A 17,138-nucleotide genomic window follows, 5' to 3' on the forward strand; every position below is an offset into this window, starting at 1 on the left:
TTAAACTCATTTTGGGGTCGGTCAACACTCTGGAAGACGGAACTTTGCCCTCAAAAGTCAGAGACGTTTCCCCACTGCTTTTATAAGCACCTGTGCCGGCAGGATTCGGCCGGGAACTCCCCAGCTCGGTATTTGAGCTGGCTGGGGACCAACAGGACGTTAGCTGTGACGCGTTCCGCGGAAGCGGACACGCTAGAGCGGTCTTCGTTTAGCAGCCCTGACGATTTAAGGTTGAATCATTAACAACAACCCATTCCTCTCTTTGGCAAACCCCCCCCCCCCCCCGCTTCTGCTGCTTGCCTGCCGCAGGGTTAAAGGAGACAGCGGTTCAGGTTCATTAGCGAGATTTCCACGTGGGACAAACGATGCCGAGTGCTGGCATTATCCCGCAGCTCTGCTCCCGAAATGGGACCGGGAAGAGGAGGCACGGAAAGGACGAGGGCCGGCTCTAGGCGTCTGGCTGACCTTTGTTCGTCTTCTTCAGGAGCTTTTTCAGGTCGGGCGACATAAAGTAAGGCTTTTCGGCCGAACCGTCATTACGCTCCAGGTCTTCCACTGCAAAGAGACACAGACCCCCGCCGCGCGGCAGTGGGGGGGGACAGACACAGAGGTTGGCGTGGCAGGAGTCGCGGCAGATGCAGCAAGGAGCCTAAAGGCAGCGAGATGCTAGAGGAGCAGTCGTCCTGCCCGTCTAATCGTTATCTTTGATAGAAATAAAAGTCTTTCGGCTCACCACGGGCAGGGGGGATTTTCTCCCTGTGCCACGGCTAAATGCCCCCAGCCGTACAAACCACCGCAGTCACACCTCTCCCGTTTTATGGGGAGCACCACACTCCACAAACAGGCTGCTATTATTCAGAAGAAAGCAGAGGTTTGGGCTTTTTTTTCTTCAGGGGGGCAGTGGGAAAGTTTAACAGTGCCATAGGAAAAGAGGTTTTCTCCACGACCTCGAGCTCTTCCAGCCGGGAGCGCGATTCCCCTCCTCTAAGAAATGGGGCAGCGTGGCTCTCCCTGCTCTTTGTGCAGCCAAAATGGCTCGCGACGCGAGCGCAAAGCAATTTCACTCAGTGTTCGGTTGGCGCTGCTCGCCGGGTGCGCGATGCCCTTGCCAACACGCCGTGCATACATAATCATTAGGTGTATTCCCAGCACCGAACATGCTGCTCGGCTTCTCGCCGTTCAAAGCAAAGCAGCTGTGCTAACAAGAAGTGGTTGGAAAAAAAAATCACAGCCACCAAGAACAACCCAAAATCAAACCAACCCACAAAGCACCAGCTTCAGAGTTGAGTGAAAGTGCCCTGGGATATTTTGAGAGGGATTTCAGTACTTCTCTGTGATGAAAATACGAGCATTAACACTACAGCTTTGTCCTGAGAGGGCACGACTCAAAAGACAGGGCTCTGTCTGTGTGAGGCTTTGTACTAGGAGCTCTGGCCGCGACTACCCGGGCTGCGTGCAGCCAGAATGGCATTTTTTTTTTAAATCTCGATCATTTCTGGACTATCAAGAGGAGAAAACAAGGCAAGGATCCAGCCTGTGTTTGCCTGCCATTTGTTTCGGGGCTGTAACCCTCACCAGCTGCCTCCCAGGCAAACTTCTGAATTTTTTTGGTCTGATTTATCTAGCCGTAGAGATGCCGCAATACGTCCCCGGCGTAACACCTGCCAGCGCAATGCACTCGTTCCCCGTAGCCTTCCAGCCCATCAGGGACGCTCACACCGCTCCTCTGGACATCGCCTTCCCTTGACGGAGCCTCGGCGATTCAGAGTCGCCGGAGCCGGCTTGGGGACTCGCCTTCCTCGCGGGCTCCGTCTTCCTTCCCACAACCGCCCCAGCCTGCGGGTCTGTACACCCTTGGCAAGCGCCTCGGAAAGTCACTACAGCTCCACCTCCTCCGCCTCGCAGGAGCCCAGACCAGGCAGAAACGAAACCATCAACTCAACCATCTCCGGGGCAGGAGGGGGAAAAGCAGAGCCCATGAGGCAGCTCCCAGGACGAACCACCACCTCCCTGCAGCGATTAAACCTCTGCGCAACCAGCAAGAGAAACCATTTGAAACAAGGGATGCTGCGAGTAAAAGCCCACTGAGTTTTAACGGCTTGCAACTGTCAACGGCTCTTTTCGACTTCCCTAAACCAACAGCGCAAGGAAACGGGAGTTTTTTCGGCTGCGAAAAGGGCGAGCTCTGTTTTGTGACAAAGGCGCTGCTCATGCAATAGACTTAAAAGCACAAGTTCTGCAAATCTCACAAAGAAACCTTTTCAAGTGCGCCAACCCTGTTTTGCATAGAGCGGGCGAGGAAAGAGGCTTGTTGCTCTTTGCTGGGGGCAGAACAAAGATGAAACCGCAGAGAGACCAGTTTTCAGGCAGTCAAACCCACTCGGCCCGCCCCACAAACCACCATCCTGCAACACGAGATATCTCCTGCGAGCAGAGCAGCTCTCCCATCCTTTTCACAGCTGGTGGTTAGGAACAAAGATCTCCGCTTCAACGCGAAACACAACTATATACCAGCACCCCTGCGCGTCCAGCCGGTTCCCAGCCGCTCACCGGAGCGAAGCGCTCCTTGCCGGGCGCTACCGGACATGTGGGACCCCAGATTAACTCTAGGTGACACTCTAGGTTCGTTCTCTCGATACAAGAATATTCATTATTGGGCAGGAAGGTAGATTTGATACAGCATCGGGCACTGAGGAATTGGCAGCCCCTCTACCCTCAAGGCTTTGAAGGACGTCCAGGGGAAAGATTTGCACCATGGCTGCCACACACGGGCTTAGGAGAACGCTGCTTGGGCTGGGGGGCTGAGAGCGTCCCGTGGCCCCGCCACGCAGCCTTCCTCCCGGGGCCAGCCCCTAGCCTTGGCTATCGGCACTTTTGGAAGGCTCTAGGTTCCCCTTCAGCAGGATCTCACTCAGCTCGGGGGACATGTAGTAAGGCCTCTCGGGAGATCCATCGTTCCTCTCCAGATCTTCACCTTTTCGCAACCCCAGGAAGAAGCGGCCGTGATGGGGAAGAGTGAGAAATAGCGGACGGGCCGGGGAGAGGCAGGGCAGAGATGAAGGATGGAGAACATGTGAAGAGAGACACGAGAGGGAGAGGGGGAGAAAAAAAGAAGAAAAGAGGGGGAAAAAAAATGGAAAATTGAAGTTAGTTTTAGTTAGGTTCCACCAAGACCAAAGCACCAAACCAGAAAGACCAAGGGAGATCGCCGGAGACCCAAGGACAGGCTGTGGGTTTCCATTGCTAGCAGGCAGGGGGAAAGCAGATGCTGGTAAGAACGCAGGTGGGAGTCGGTAGAGGAAAAAGTGGGAGAAAACCACACAGAGAGGCCACGGGAATTTGGAGCAAACCCCAAATCTGGATGACTCTGGGGTTCAGCCCCAAAGGGAGGGAGGTTTTGCTACCACAAACTCCTGCCCAGCAGGAGATGGACCCTTCAAGCCAGACACTTACAGAAGCAGAGGAAGAGGGTGTCCACACACATGCCGTACACGCTGAAGAACCCGTGGGCGATGAGGTAGGAGCCCACGATCACCGTCTGAAAGAAAAATTGTGTAGTCACGCCATGACCTGGCATCTGCAAAGAGCACAAAGCCCTGGTCCCTCGGCTGGGAGGAGGAAACCTGCTGAATCCTGAATTCCCCAGGGAAAGGAGGAGAAGCGAACGGGGCAGGACTGCGCAGACCAGCCCGATTCAGGACAAAAGGCCTTGGCAACAATGGTGGACAGAGGCCAATCTAGGCAGCACGGGAAGGGCAAGACGCCTCTTTGCGGCTGGCTGAAACAAAGGGCTTATTTCGATGGCGACGGAGAAAAGACCTTCAACAAAGAAGGTCCTTCAGAAGCAGTGAGCGGAGGGGTGTTTTTAAGGCATTTGTGTTAACGCTCTCCTTCCATCACTTCTAAATTCACCAAAAGATGAGAAAGAAGCTCACCAGAATAGGGACCCAGTAGTAATTCAGGGGCGGCGCTGTGTCTTGGACCAGCTTTATCCGCTGGGTGAAGAAAAAGAAGGCAAGGATTCCTGGAAAAGCAAACGATGGAAATTGCTGTGGGATGCAGGGCAGAAGGCAGGCAGCAAATGGGTGCAGGGAAGATGTAAAATGGGACGGAAAGGAACGGTTTCGTGGGAAGAGTGAAGAGAGCGGAAGTTTTGGGAAGGCGTAACAAGCTATGAAAGCCTACAGCAGCCGTACACCCCGAGGAGAAACTTCCAGTCCCCAGCACTTACCAACGCTTCCCACAATGAGGAGTTTACCGAGGAAGAAGAGGAAATCCGTGACTTTGTCTAAAACAGCCACCCTGGAAACAAGAGAGAGATGAACATCCGCATCCGCTCCTCGCCCCAAATTCAGAAGGAAGCGTGGGAGGAGGCGGCCAATGTGCACACGCATTGCAAACATGGCATAAAATGCCATGAAAGCCTGAAAACGAGGCAGGCAGATCAGGGTTGATCTTTGGCAGCAAGAAGGGCTTGGAAATCACCCAGTCTGCTGTCGAGAGCAGAGCCCCCGCACCCACCAGCATCTCACCTAATGATGTTCCTCATCAGCAGGAAGAACGCGTTCCTGGCGGAAGTGCAGAAGTTGGTGCCATAGATGGCAATCTAGAGGGGGTCCCGGAAAAAAGGGGCAGAGAAGAGAGAAACAGAGCCGCGCTGAATTTGCTGCTGAGAAGCGGGTGCAATTAATCCCATCCTTGAGTAAAAGAGATAAATCCCACCCTGGAAGTGCTGCTTCATCCACTGACAGGTCAGGCATTGCGGACACCAAGAGCTGAATCCCCCCACCCCGGTATCTCTGAGAAGGTCCCTCCCAAAGTCAAAGTGACACTGCTTGAGATCAAGGCTTTCCAGCAAAACGGCTGGGAAACACTGAAAAGCTTTGTTTTTCCATGATATCGGGAGACACGGCTCTCAACAGCCACCCAAAGAAATTTCCAAGTGCGCCAAGACACCCCCCATCCCCCCATAGTCACGACCCTTTGGGCGTTAACGCTGGGAGACTCTTACCATGATATACGCGTTTCTGTTGAGGAATTTGATAATTTTTTCCAGGCACCAGAAGCAGCACTTCAGGCAACTCAGGAGGAACTTGGCAAACTTATTATCTGCAGCTGGAGGAATGCCATGGGAGTGGGTGAGCGGCCAAACTGAGAGACGCCTCTCTTACAGAAGCAACCTCGAGGTCCCTAACGCGACGTCCCACTGCCCCATCACAGCCTCCCCCCCGTGCCCTGTTTTCAGCCTCCCTGGGAGGCCAATACTGCTGCAGACAGCGGAATGAGCCTCTCATGCTCTTCCCACGCTTCTGCTCGCTGTTTATGTTTCATGATCAATAGTCATACAGCCAGACACAGACTTCCCTGGCACCCGTACAGAGACACAGCACCGGCTGACTTAGCCCGGCAGCTGTGGCTCATCCTTCAGCTCCTGCCCTGTGAAACATCTCTTGGAGGAAGAGACGACTAATGGGATCCTAAAAGGAAAATCTCGATTCTCTGCCGAAATACTGAAATTATTCCCCTGGACATTAGCCACGAGCTCTGGCACCAAGGAACACAGAAGCAGCCAACCTCGTTCGTCTACTCATTTGCCATTCCAGCTTCGGTACCTTTTAACCTGTGGTCCAGATACTCCAGGATGACCCTGATGACTTGGACAATGGCGAGGATCAGAGAGCCGAAGGCAAGCGAGCCGGTGTGGTACCTGGGAAAGATGGCTCCGGTTAGAAGGGGACAACCTCAAGAAGCTCGCAAGCCCTCCTCGAGAGGGACGTACCGGAGCGCGCGGCCGAAGGCGGAGAAGAGGGGGAAGGCAGGCATGTCATCGGGTTTCTTGAAGGCCCAATAGTAGGACGCGAAGGCCCCCGCCAGCGTCACCTGGCCCAGCGCGATCACGAAGTTGGCGAGCCAGAAGAACATGAAGACATTGAAGAACTGGAGGACGATGAGATACTTGTGGTACACCGTCTCGCCCCCGTAGAACGTGAAGAGGCACTGGGCGTCGGGGCACAGCTTGGTGACGTTGCTCATGTTGAAGGTCTAGAGAGGATGGCAGATGCTCATGCGCTGCGACGGCTGGAGACGCGCCGCAGGGCAGACCAACAGCACCTTTTGGTCAACCCAAACCAATCTCGACTTTCAAAAGACGTTATCCTGCTTAATTTTTCGCCTGGTAGCGCTTGCTCAGACCGAAAAGTCAGCTTTGCGCACACAATAGCTTGAAGAAAAACAACGACGTGACATAAACAAGTTCAGAAAGGCAGAATTTCACTTGGAAGAGCTTGCAGGCTTAAACAGCCACCAGAATATTTCTCACGTAACAGACAATCTTATCTCTGACAGATTAAGCATAGCATTCATATGAGTTTCCCAGCGTCCTCACCTCCGGTTTGCAGGTCTGCCCGGAAAACTGGCACGGAGTCTCGCTAAACACCTTATAGATTGCCTCGTTGGAGGTGGAGAGGAAACTGCAGAGCAACAGTTAAGGAGACGTGATTTTGCAAACCCCAGACCTGAATCCTAACTCACTTTTGCTCTCACCAGCCTCCTGCGATCGCTATTCTACCTTGGGCTTTATTTTAAGTTAAACTTAGAGACTTAGGCTGGCGGTTTTGCAAACGGATGTGTCGCTAATCCTGTAAGATGTTCAGCACCCTGGAAGACCTTTGATTTCTGAGCAGCTTCCTTCCCCAGGAGCAGAGGTGCAGGGAAGAGGAAGAGGAAAGGATACACGGCAGTGCTGGCCCAGTAGGCGATGCAGAGACACAGCAGGAAGAAGGTGCACAACGGGAACAGCAGAGACGTCATGATGTGACCGACAGCCCTGCCGAGAAGATGGTTAAAACCCGGTTAAAACCCTCACAGCAATGGGAGGATCTCAGCGGCTGGAGCCCGGCCGTCCCCAAGTCCTCCCGCTGCGACGGGTGACAACAGCCGCCTCTGCCTGGGGACACGAGGGGGCCACCCAGACCTGCTGGCCTCCTTGATGAGCGCGATGGCGATGAGGATCCTCTTGCGGAGGAAGATGAGCAGCAGTATGATCACCACCTCCACGATGCACAGGATGATCACTGGGAGGAGAAGGGGAGCCCCGGGTAGCGCAAGGGCAGGGACAGTGCCCGATGGCCACCATCCGCCTTTGCCTTCTCAAGCAGATCCGTCGCGGCACCGAACGCTCCTCAGGGGACATCCGGCACCGCGGGTCACGTGGAAAAGCAACCCTGTCCGTAAGCTCAGTCCCGTGGCAGAGGCGGCATCAAGCAAAACCACCCTCCTTAGCTCAAGCCTTTGCAAAGGGCCGTGAAGAGACCGAGAAGACCCCAAACCTCCGTGCTCTCCCCAAGCCCTGTCCCTCAAAGGACCAGGGCGCATCCACCGTGTCCCATCCCCTGTCCAGAGGAGGATGGAGACTTACTGAATGCCAGCCACGTCTGCCGCAGGTGGAGGTAGACGCGTAGGTCCGTCTGAAATCCCAGGTCCTTCAGGGAGACGTCAGAACCCGCTTCCCCTTTTAGCTTTGCATATTCCATGTAACAGTGGAGGATTCCTGTGGTGAAAAGCAGAAAATGGTCACATTTGCACTGAAAAGCGGAGACCGAGATGCTGGCAGCCTCTGCTCAACCCCACCAATGCCGACGTTCAGGTAGAAGACACCTGGAAGGACACTGCATGAACTTTCTTTGTGCAACTCCCACTTAAGTTAGGGAAAGGAAAAATGGGGAAAGCAGGGAGAAGCTCCAACCACTCGCTCACCGTAGCCCAGCACCAGGATCACCATCACGATCATCACCCAGACCATGATCCCAGCCAGGAAGCGGAGCAGGACGATGAAGATTAAGCTAGCCACCATGGCAATCACGAGGCCTCTGCAGGAGGAAGGCAACAACGTCTCAAAAAAACAGGCGATGCCTCCCCCTGCCCACCGCTTTCCTCCGTCGGTCAGCTTGGCCTCTCTCCTTTCTCAAACTTTAACACCAGGGCAGCCTTAAAAATGGGAATCGTTGATGGCAGAGAGGACGGAGTGTGAGCTCAAGTAAAGTTGCTCCAAAACACCCTCCACCATCTCTCGTTTTGTTTAAATGGAAATTATGCAAAAGCCAAGGGGGGGAAAAAAAAAAATTGGTAATTCATGTGCTTTGCCCCACATTCTAGCGCGGTGCCAAGCCTGTGGCCGGCACGGCCGAGCATCAGCCCTCGTGGGCTCCGATCCTGCTGCCTGCGGGAAGGGACGGCTGTAACGCGCGGCTCGGCCCCTGCTCACATTATTATCCAGTACCAGGAAACCGTGTAATCTTCAAAGATCTTCATGGCCAGTTGCCTGGTTTCCAGGACCACGTTTGCTTTTCTGGAATACAAAAATAAAACACAAATGAAGCAGAAGCCGGGAGAAAGCAGCGGAGGAGCATCAGCCTGGTCTCTCAGCCCCAGCGAGGCTCTGCCCGCGCCCGCTGCCTGTACTCGCACTGCCTCAATGGCCCCTTGTCCTCCCCCGCCAAACAGCCCTCCGCCAGACTCCCTGAAAACAAGGAAATTCAACATGACCGAGGCCAATTTCCTGGCACTGTTTTCCTTCAAGCAGACGCTGCTGCTTCCCCTTCGTCCTGCCTTCGAGCTCCCATTTAAAACACAAAATACGGGGTTTGGTGCAGGATTTCTTGCGAACGCAGGACCCGGGCTCCATGCTGGGGCTTTTCAAGGCTCTTCCATGATATAAATCAGTAAACAGAACACAGCGCAGAAGTGCCGGCCGATAAAACCAAACAAACGTTCCTCTTCTGGGTGAAGCAGCAATAACGAAGCAGCTCGTTAAGAGGCTCCCCCGGGTACGGTCGCGTACCCGCCGTGTTGCTGTTATCACCGCAAGCGCTCGCTCTCGGGATCACCCCAGCAAAGACGAAGCAACCGACCAACTGCGGTGCCTGCCCAAGTGCGAAAGGCTGCGGGGACTCACTTGGCCCCTTCCAGCAGCTCGGTGACGTTCCTCTGGCGCCCACGGCCGTCTTCGTAGCTGGTCTTGTTGCCGACCATGATGACGCCCTTCTTGGCCTGGATGGCCGGGAAACATCGCCGCACCACTGAGCGAGAGGAGGGGGAAACTCAGCGTCGCAAACCTCCGCCGCTCTTGTCCAACCCTCCCCGGGGGAAACGAGCCCAAACCTCCTCCCCTGCGGTCACAAACCTACACTGGATCCCCAGAAACCCCAAACAGGAGCCTCCCACCCCCCTCCAAAAAAAATCCCGACAGCCAGCCCGCGAAGCGGCCGCTTCCCCCAACCACGACAGAAGCGAGCGGGCTCGTTAATCAGCTCATCGCAGCTCGTTAGCCCTCCAGACGTACACGGGGTGCTGGGGATAATCATGGCCGGGCACTCCTTGTCCTTCAGCACCTCGATGGGACCCTGGATGGGGACAGGCAAGCTGGACGTCAATGCTTTGGGCAGGAATTACCGCGCCAGGGAACGCCGGCGTCGCTGGGGCTGACGGAAAAAACGCCGATTCCCCGCAACCCACCTTCTGCAGGTTTTTGAACTCGGGGACGCAGAAGTGCCGGTAGTACTCCAGCTCGGCGGGCACCTGGGAGCCATAGGCGCTCAGGTACGTCATGAACCGATCCGGGCATTTGCTGACGCAGATCTGGATGGGAGAAGAGGACGTGGAGCCGGGGGGCTGCACGTAAAGGCGCAAGCCCCCTCCGCGGGGATGCCGCAAACCGGAGCTTTCCCGAGGAAAAGCAAAACGTCGGGGAGCCGTGCCTGGCCGGGCGCGGTACCTGCGTGGTCGGGCACTGAAACTCCAGCAGCACCAGCGGGCTGGCGCACTTCACGATGTCGAAGTAAAAGAGGAAAGGTTTCTTCCTGCAAAGCAAACCAGGCAAAGAAAAAGAAAAAAAACCCAGCTCGGGGAGCCGTCTGCCTTGGGAGAGGCGACGGGAAGCATCCGCATCCCTGCGCCCAGGGGAAGGGGGAGCACGCGGCGTGGAGGGGCCCAAAAAACCCCAAACCCCCCAAAAAACAGCTGCTGCAAGCTGCTACGGTGCTTTTCCGCACCTCCTGGGAGCGGGCAGGGTCTCTGCCGCTCCCCGCAGCCGGCACGGGCAGGGTGAGCTGCCCATCCCGGAGCGGTGGGGTGCAACACCCCAAAGTTACGGACTCCCCGTTGCTCGCCGGGACACGTACTCGTTGGGGGTTCCCTGCTGCCCGCAGAACTGCCCGCGACTGTCGGTGGGGTAGATCACCTTCCGGGGGTCTCCGTGGGTCCAGGCTGAGCGGGGGGAGAGGCAGAACAACGTGGCCGTGGTTACCCTCGCGCCCTTATTTTCCCCCACCCCGCCGCTCCCGAGACCCCCGTCCCCATCCGGACGAGCAGGAGGACGCGAATCCCCTCGGCACGGCGTTTTGCCGGCGCGGACACCGAGCCGGCCGCAAGCCAAGCTTTCCCTTATTGCCGAAAAGTTGCGCGGACCCCTCCCCGCCGCCGCGGTACGTACCCACGATGCCCACCACCACGTAGCCCACAATGGCGATGACCAGGAGGACGCAGCAGACGATGTCCGTGCAGCCCCTGCCAGCGGGAAGAGGAGCGTCAGGGAAGCGAGACGGGACGCGGCACCGCCGAAACCGGCGCCTGCCGAAAGGCTTCGCTTACCTATCGTAGATGGGACCTTTGAAACTCGGGTCGTATTTCTGCGGCGACCCTGCGGACACGAAGGAGGAACAGAAAAAACTATTTGCGGGATGGTTGGGATGGGAGGAAGGGGTTCCTCCTCCTCCTCCTCTCCTCGCCGCACGCGAAAAGAGAAGCAGAGGGAGCGGAAGGCTTAAACCAAAAGCCTCGGGATAAGCGGGATGGGGAGGAAAATAATCTCCAGATGCCATTTTCCTCCATCTGTGCCTCTGCTTTCCAAGCGTGGAAACAATTATTCCCTTGGAAAACCGGTTTCCACACAGTTTTCTCCAAAAATGTTTCTCTGCTGCTCCGGGAAGCCTGCCCGAGATACCCGAAATCCCTCGGAAGCACGGAAAAGCGGCGGAGACAGAGTGGGGCTGGGAGCGGCGCTGCTCGGGGGTCCCGGAGGGTTTCGGGTCCCGCAGAGCCCCGGCGCGGCGTGGGCAGCCGGCGGCACGGCTCGGCCCAGGGACCCGCCGCGGTCCCGGCTGCTGCCCGGCACACGCGACAACGTCCTTTTGCCTTTATTTTTAGGGTGGGAATTCGGCCAGCGCGGGCAGCGTCAGCGCGAGCCCCCGGCACGGCTGTGGGAGCAGCCCGGTACCGGGGACACGGCTGCTTTGGGGGTGCCTTTTGGGGGGCTCGGAGCAGCCCCATGGCAGGGACACGGCTGCTTTGGGGGTGCTTTTTGGGGGGCTCAGAGCAGCCTGGTACTGGGGACACGGCTGCTTTGGGGGTGCCTTTTGGGGGGCTCGGAGCAGCTCCATGGCAGGGACACGGCTGCTTTGGGGGTGCTTTTTGGGGGGCTCAGAGCAGCCCCATGGCAGGGACATGGCTGCTTTGGGGGTGCTTTTTGGGGGGCTCGGAGCAGCCTGGTACTGGGAACACAGCTGATTTGGGGGTGCCTTTTGGGGGGCTCGGAGCAGCCCCATGGCAGGGACATGGCTGTTTGGGGGTGCTTTTTGTGGGGCTCAGAGCAGCCCGGTACTGGGGACACGGCTGCTTTGGGGGTGCCTTTTGGGGGGCTCGGAGCAGCCCCATGGCAGGGACACGGCTGCTTTGGGGGTGCTTTTTGGGGGGCTCAGAGCAGCCTGGTACTGGGGACACGGCTGCTTTGGGGGTGCCTTTTGGGGGGCTCGGAGCAGCCCAATAGCAGGGACACAGCTGCTTTGGGGGTGCCTTTTGGGGGGCTCGGAGCAGCCCGGTACTGGGAACACAGCTGATTTGGGGGTGCCTTTTGGGGGGCTCGGAGCAGCTCCATGGCAGGGACACGGCTGCTTTGGGGGTGCTTTTTGGGGGGCTCAGAGCAGCCCGGTACTGGGAACACAGCTGATTTGGGGGTGCTTTTTGGGGGGCTCGAAGCAGCCCCATAGCAGGGACATGGCTGTTTGGGGGTGCTTTTTGGGGGGCTCAGAGCAGCCCCATAGCAGGGACACGACTGATTTGGGGGTGCTTTTTGGGGGGCTCGGAGCAGCCCCATGGCAGGGACACATCTGTTTTGGGGGTGCCTTTTTGGGGGGCTCGGAGCAGCCTGGTACCAGGGACATGGCTACTTTGGGGGTACCTTTTGGGGGGCTCAGAGCAGCCCCATGCTGGGGGCACATCTGTTTGGGGGTGCCTTTTGGGGGGCTCAGAGCAGCCCCATAGCAGGGACACGGCTGCTTTGGGGGTGCCTTTTGGGGGGCTCAGAGCAGCCCCATAGCAGGGACACGGCTGCTTTGGGGGTGCCTTTTGGGGGGCTCGGAGCAGCCCCACGCTGGGCACGCATTTTTCGGGCGGCTCCCCGCGGAGCGCCCCGCTCCCAGCCCGCCTGATCCCTAATCTCCGCGGAGCAGCCGAGCCCGCGCCCCCATCCCACCCTTTCCAAGAGCCCGCACCCCAAAACTCCGCCACGGGGAGGAAGGATCAAACCCAGGGGACCCCCCCAAAAAAACCCCCGAAGGCCGGGAGAGCCGGCTTGGGCAGCGACTGCGGTGCCGGCCGCGGTGACGAACCCGCCACCATGGGAACCTGTTTATCCCAGTCGGTACGGATTAACCGCCGGCGCCAGCGACGCCGTCGCGCTGGTTGTGCCGGTGTGCGCGGCGAGGGCGGCCCCCCGGCACCGCGGCCCCCCGGCACCGCGGCCCCCAACGGATGGGGAAAAACCCAACGCGGCAAAGACGCAGCTGCTTTTGCTTTTGCTTTGTTTTGCCTTTTTTTTCTTTCCTGGTTTCTCCTTTCCATTTTGGGTTTGTTTTTCTCTCCTTTAATCCTCTCGACCTTTTAACTTCCTCCATCCCGCGGCGCGGCGAGCGGCTGCCGACGGTGCTCCCCGACCCACGGCGCTCGCGCCCCGGTAGCGCCCACGGGACCCCCGCACCCAGCCCGCTGCGACGAGCGGGTGCCGAACCCTTACCGTGTTTGCCGTAGAAATTCTCCCCGGGACCCCCCATGCCGGCGAGCGCTCCGGCCTCGGCCCCTGGCCCGCAGCAAACGCGTGGTGGCCCCCGCGCCGCGGCCCTCGCCATACGCGCCGCCCTGGGTGTGCCGTCGCCCGCCTTCAATTAAACGCGCCGAAAAAAAAAAAAACCACCCAAACCAACCAAACCCACCCTTACGGTGCGCAAACGCGGCTTTAAAGGTGCAGCCGCTTCACCGCAAACCTTCCGTGCCCAGCTGCTTTGCTGGCCTGGCAGAACACCGGCCGCTGCAAACCACGGCGGGCCCCGGCCGCCGCCGATTTGGCACGGTGGGCACCGGCACCGGCGCTCGGGCCCGGCAAACCCGGCACGGCGTCGAGGTTGGGAGCATGCCGGTGGCAAAAGTCAACCGGTTTCAAGCAGCGAAAGGCACGAGGTCGGCTGACGCCGGTGCCGATGCCCCTGCTGCCGATGCCCCCGCTGCCGGCGTTGCCGAGCTTCCCGTCCCCACCCCAGGGTTATATTTAGGCGATAAATAAATAACCGAGCAGGCGCGTCGGCTCGCCGTCAGGAATAGCAACGCTGCCGCCCGGCACGGCCGCGGCTCGGAGGGTCGAGGCCGGGCGGCACCGCGGCGTCGCTGCCGGCGTTCATAGGCTGCCGGTGATGTCAGGGCAGCCGGGATTTACACCCACCGAAGCGGCTCGGGAACAAAAGCCGAGCCCGGGGAGGGCTTGGGCGGACCCCCCACCCAGAAAAACCGGCGGGGACGCGGCATCCCCCGCCTAGCCCCACATATCGGGGATCCGGTGGCCAGCCAGGCCGTGGGTCCCACCGGGGAGGGGCCGCAGCGCCGGCGTCCCCCTCCTCTGCAACCCCCTCACCGGAGCAGCCCCCCGGGCTCAACCAGGACCCCCCCCCCCACCCCCACCCCACGGCGGGGACCCCACGGCCGCCCCGGAGGGGTTTGGCACCGGCACCCGCCGAGGCGAGCCGAAGCCCCCGGAGCCCTGCGGCCCCCCCCAGTCCCCCCCCCCATGCATGGGTGTCCCCCCCCCCCCCCCCCCCCAAAACATAAGCAAAGCCCCCCGCCCTGCCTGCGCTGCAGGCAGGGGGGTGCCGGGACCCCCAGGCAGGGCACGGCGTCTGCTCAGCGTGGGGGGGGCCAGGGGGTCCCCAAACCTGGGGGTCCCCAAAACCTGGGGGGTCCCCAAAACCCCCAAGGGTGCAAAAACCTGGTGGTTCCCAAGCCCAGTGGTCCCAAAACCAGGGGGTCCCCAGGCCTAGGGGGTCCCAAAACCCTTGGGGGTGCCCAAACCTGGGAGTCCCCAAACCCCCGGGGTCCCCAAACCCCCAGGGGACCCCCAGCCCGGGGGTCCCCAAACCAGGGGGTCCCAAAACCCTTGGGGGTGCCCAAACCTGGCAGTTCCCAAGCCCAGGGCGTCCCCAAAACGGGAGGTCCCCAAGTCCGGGGGTCTCCCAGCACCACACCCCTGGGACCCCCAAACCCCTGGGGTCCCCAAACCCCCAGGGTCTCCAAACCCCGGGGGTCCCCCAGGACCACACCCCTGGGACGCCCAAACCCCCGGGGGTCCCTCAGCACCGCACCCTGGGACCCCCAATCCCCCGGAGGCCCCTCAGCGCCGCACCCCGGGGTCCCCAAACCCCCGGGGGTCCCCCAGGACCGCACCCCTGGGACGCCCAAACCCCCGGAGGCCCCTCAGCGCCGCACCCCGGGGTCCCCAAACCCCCGGGGGTCCCCCAGGACCGCACCCCTGGGACCCCCAAACCCCCGGAGGCCCCTCAGCGCCGCACCCCAGGGTCCCCAAACCCCCGGCGTCCCCCAGGACCGTGCCCTGGGACCCCTAAGCTGCCGGGGGTCCCTCAGCACCGCACTCCGGGCCCCCCAATCCCCCGCGGTCCCCAAACCCCCGGAGGTCCCCCAGGACCGCACCCCTGGGACCCCCAAACCCCCGGAGATCCCTCAGCACCACACCCCGGGGTCCCCAAACCCCCGGCGTCCCCCAGGACCGCACCCCTGGGACCGCCAAGCCCCCGGGGGTCCCTCAGCACCGCACCCTGGGACCCCCAAACCCCCAGGGTCCCCCAGAACCGCACCCCCGGGCCCCCCCAATCCCCCGCGGTCCCCAAACCCCTGGGGGTCCCCCAGGACCGCACCCCTGGGACCCCCAAACCCCCGGAGGCCCCTCAGCAACCGCACCCTGGGGTCCCCAAACCCGCGGGGGTCGCCCAGCACCGCACCCCTGGGACCCCCAAACCCCCGCGGTCCCCAAACCCCCGGGGGTCCCCCAGGACCGCACCCCGGGGTCCCCAAACCCCCGGGGGTCCCTCAGCACCGCACCCTGGGACCCCCAAACCCCCAGGGTCCCCCAGGACCGCACCCCTGGGACCCCCAAGCCGCCGGGGGTCCCTCAGCACCGCACCCTGGGACCCCCAAACCCCCAGGGTCCCCCAGGACTGCACCCCTGGGACCCCCAAACCCCCGGGGGTCCCTCAGCACCGCACCCTGGGACCCCCCAATCCCCCGGAGGCCCCTCAGCGCCGCACCCCGGGGTCCCCAAACCCCCGGGGGTCCCCCAGGACCGCACCCCGGGGTCCCCAAACCCCCGGGGGTCCCTCAGCACCGCACCCTGGGACCCCCAAACCCCCAGGGTCCCCCAGGACCGCACCCCTGGGACCCCCAAACCCCCGGAGGTCCCTCAGCACCGCACCCTGGGCCCCCCAATCCCCCGCGGTCCCCAAACCCCCGGGGGTCCCCCAGCACCGCACCCTGCGACCCCCCAAACCCCCGGGGGTCCCCGGGCAGGCTGCGGGGGGGTTGCAGGGACCCCCAAAGGGCCCGGCCCCGGGGCTGGGGGGGCGGGGGGGAGCCCCGGGGGAGAGGGGGGGGCCCGGGCCCGGTACCGTAAGCGCCGTCCGGCTCCTTCCTGCCCGCGGCTTGGCCCCCCATGGCGGGGCCGGGGCTCCGGGGGGGGCTCCGGGGGGGGCTCCGGGCCGCTCCTTCCGCTGCCGCCACCGGTTACCCCCGGGCGCTGCCCCTGCGGCTGCGGGGCGGGGCGGCTCCGGGACCGGACACCGGGCACAGCCCCCCGGGGCGGGCCCCGCCGCTCCGCCCCCCCCGCCCCGCCCCGCCCCGCTGCAGCGGGCCCGGCCCGGGGGTGCAGGGACCCCGGGGGGGGGGGGAAGAGGGATCTGGGGGTCTGCAGGAACCCCCGGGGGGGGATCTGGGGGTGCAGGGACCCCCGGGGGGGGGGCGTTGGGGGGTCTGGGGGCTGCAAGAACCCCCGGGGGAGGGCGTGAAGAGGGATCTGGGGGTGCAGGGACCCCGGGGGGGTGTGAAGAGGGATCTGGGGGTGCAGGGACCCCCCGGGGGGGGGAAATGAGGGATCTGGGGGTGCAGGGACCCCGGGGGGGTGTGAAGAGGGATCTGGGGGTGCAGGGACCCCCCGGGGGGGTGTGAAGAGGGATCTGGGGGTGCAGGGACCCCCCGGGGGGGGGAAATGAGGGATCTGGGGGTGCAGGGACCCCCCGGGGGGGGGAAATGAGGGATCTGGGGGTGCAAGGACCCCCGGGGGGGGGGAAATGAGGGATCTGGGGGTGCAGGGACCCCGGGGGAGGGCGTGAAGAGGGATCTGGGGGTGCAGGGACCCCGGGGGGGTGTGAAGAGGGATCTGGGGGTGCAGGGACCCCGGGGGGGGGTCTGGGGGTGCAGGGACCCCCCGGGGGGGGGAAATGAGGGATCTGGGGGTGCAGGGACCCGGGAGTGCAAGGACCCCCGGGGGGGGGGAAATGAGGGATCTGGGGGTGCAGGGACCCCCGGGGGGGTGTCTGGGGGTGCAGGGACCCCGGGGGGGGGGGGGAGGGATCTGGGTGTGCAGGGACCCCCCTGGGGGTGGAAAATGAGGGATCTGGGGGTGCAAGGACCCCCGGGGGGGGGGGGAAATGAGGGATCTGGGGGTGCAGGGACCCCGGGGGGGGTCTGGGTGCTGCAGGGACCCCCCAGGGTGTGTTGGGGGACGCTGGGTGCTGCAGGGACCCCCCCCCAGG

At 61.6% G+C, this 17,138-nt stretch overlaps 1 protein-coding gene across 2 annotated transcripts; it reads right to left on the minus strand.

Moving 5' to 3' along the window:
• Nucleotides 1-259: 259 nt before the first annotated feature.
• SLC44A2 (solute carrier family 44 member 2 (CTL2 blood group)) lies at nt 260-16,041 on the minus strand. Of its 2 annotated transcripts, none has more exons than XM_075725253.1 (22): nt 15,996-16,041; nt 10,648-10,696; nt 10,490-10,563; nt 10,179-10,263; nt 9,773-9,857; nt 9,514-9,636; nt 9,341-9,401; nt 8,954-9,077; nt 8,264-8,347; nt 7,756-7,868; nt 7,418-7,549; nt 6,974-7,073; nt 6,734-6,826; nt 6,386-6,470; nt 5,780-6,042; nt 5,613-5,707; nt 5,012-5,115; nt 4,533-4,606; nt 4,232-4,302; nt 3,936-4,024; nt 3,454-3,538; nt 260-555 (listed from the first exon to the last, which is right to left on the minus strand). In XM_075725253.1, the coding sequence occupies exons 1-22, from the start codon at nt 16,039-16,041 to the stop codon at nt 449-451; spliced, it is 2,142 nt and encodes a 713-aa protein (XP_075581368.1). In that variant the 3' UTR covers nt 260-448. The 2 variants fall into 2 exon arrangements, with proteins under 2 accessions (XP_075581368.1, XP_075581369.1); XM_075725254.1 differs by lacking the exon at nt 15,996-16,041 and adding an exon at nt 13,067-13,103.
• Nucleotides 16,042-17,138: the final 1,097 nt, after the last annotated feature.

Source organism: Pelecanus crispus, chromosome 27 (assembly GCF_030463565.1).
Source record: "Pelecanus crispus isolate bPelCri1 chromosome 27, bPelCri1.pri, whole genome shotgun sequence".
Classification (NCBI taxonomy): domain Eukaryota; kingdom Metazoa; phylum Chordata; class Aves; order Pelecaniformes; family Pelecanidae; genus Pelecanus; species Pelecanus crispus.

What these genes read in the sequence shown, in the direction of transcription:
- SLC44A2 (XM_075725253.1), bottom strand. Translation starts at nt 16,041, where the DNA reads ATGGGGGGCCAAGCCGCGGGCAGGAAGGAGCCGGACGGCGCTTACG. An exon ending in GGAGCCGGACGGCGCTTACG is followed by an intron (nt 10,697 to 15,995) that starts GTACCGGGCCCG and finishes TCGTGTCCGCAG; the next exon opens with GGTCGCCGCAGAAATACGAC. An exon ending in GATTATCCCCAGCACCCCGT is followed by an intron (nt 9,078 to 9,340) that starts GTACGTCTGGAG and finishes CCTCTCGCTCAG; the next exon opens with TGGTGCGGCGATGTTTCCCG.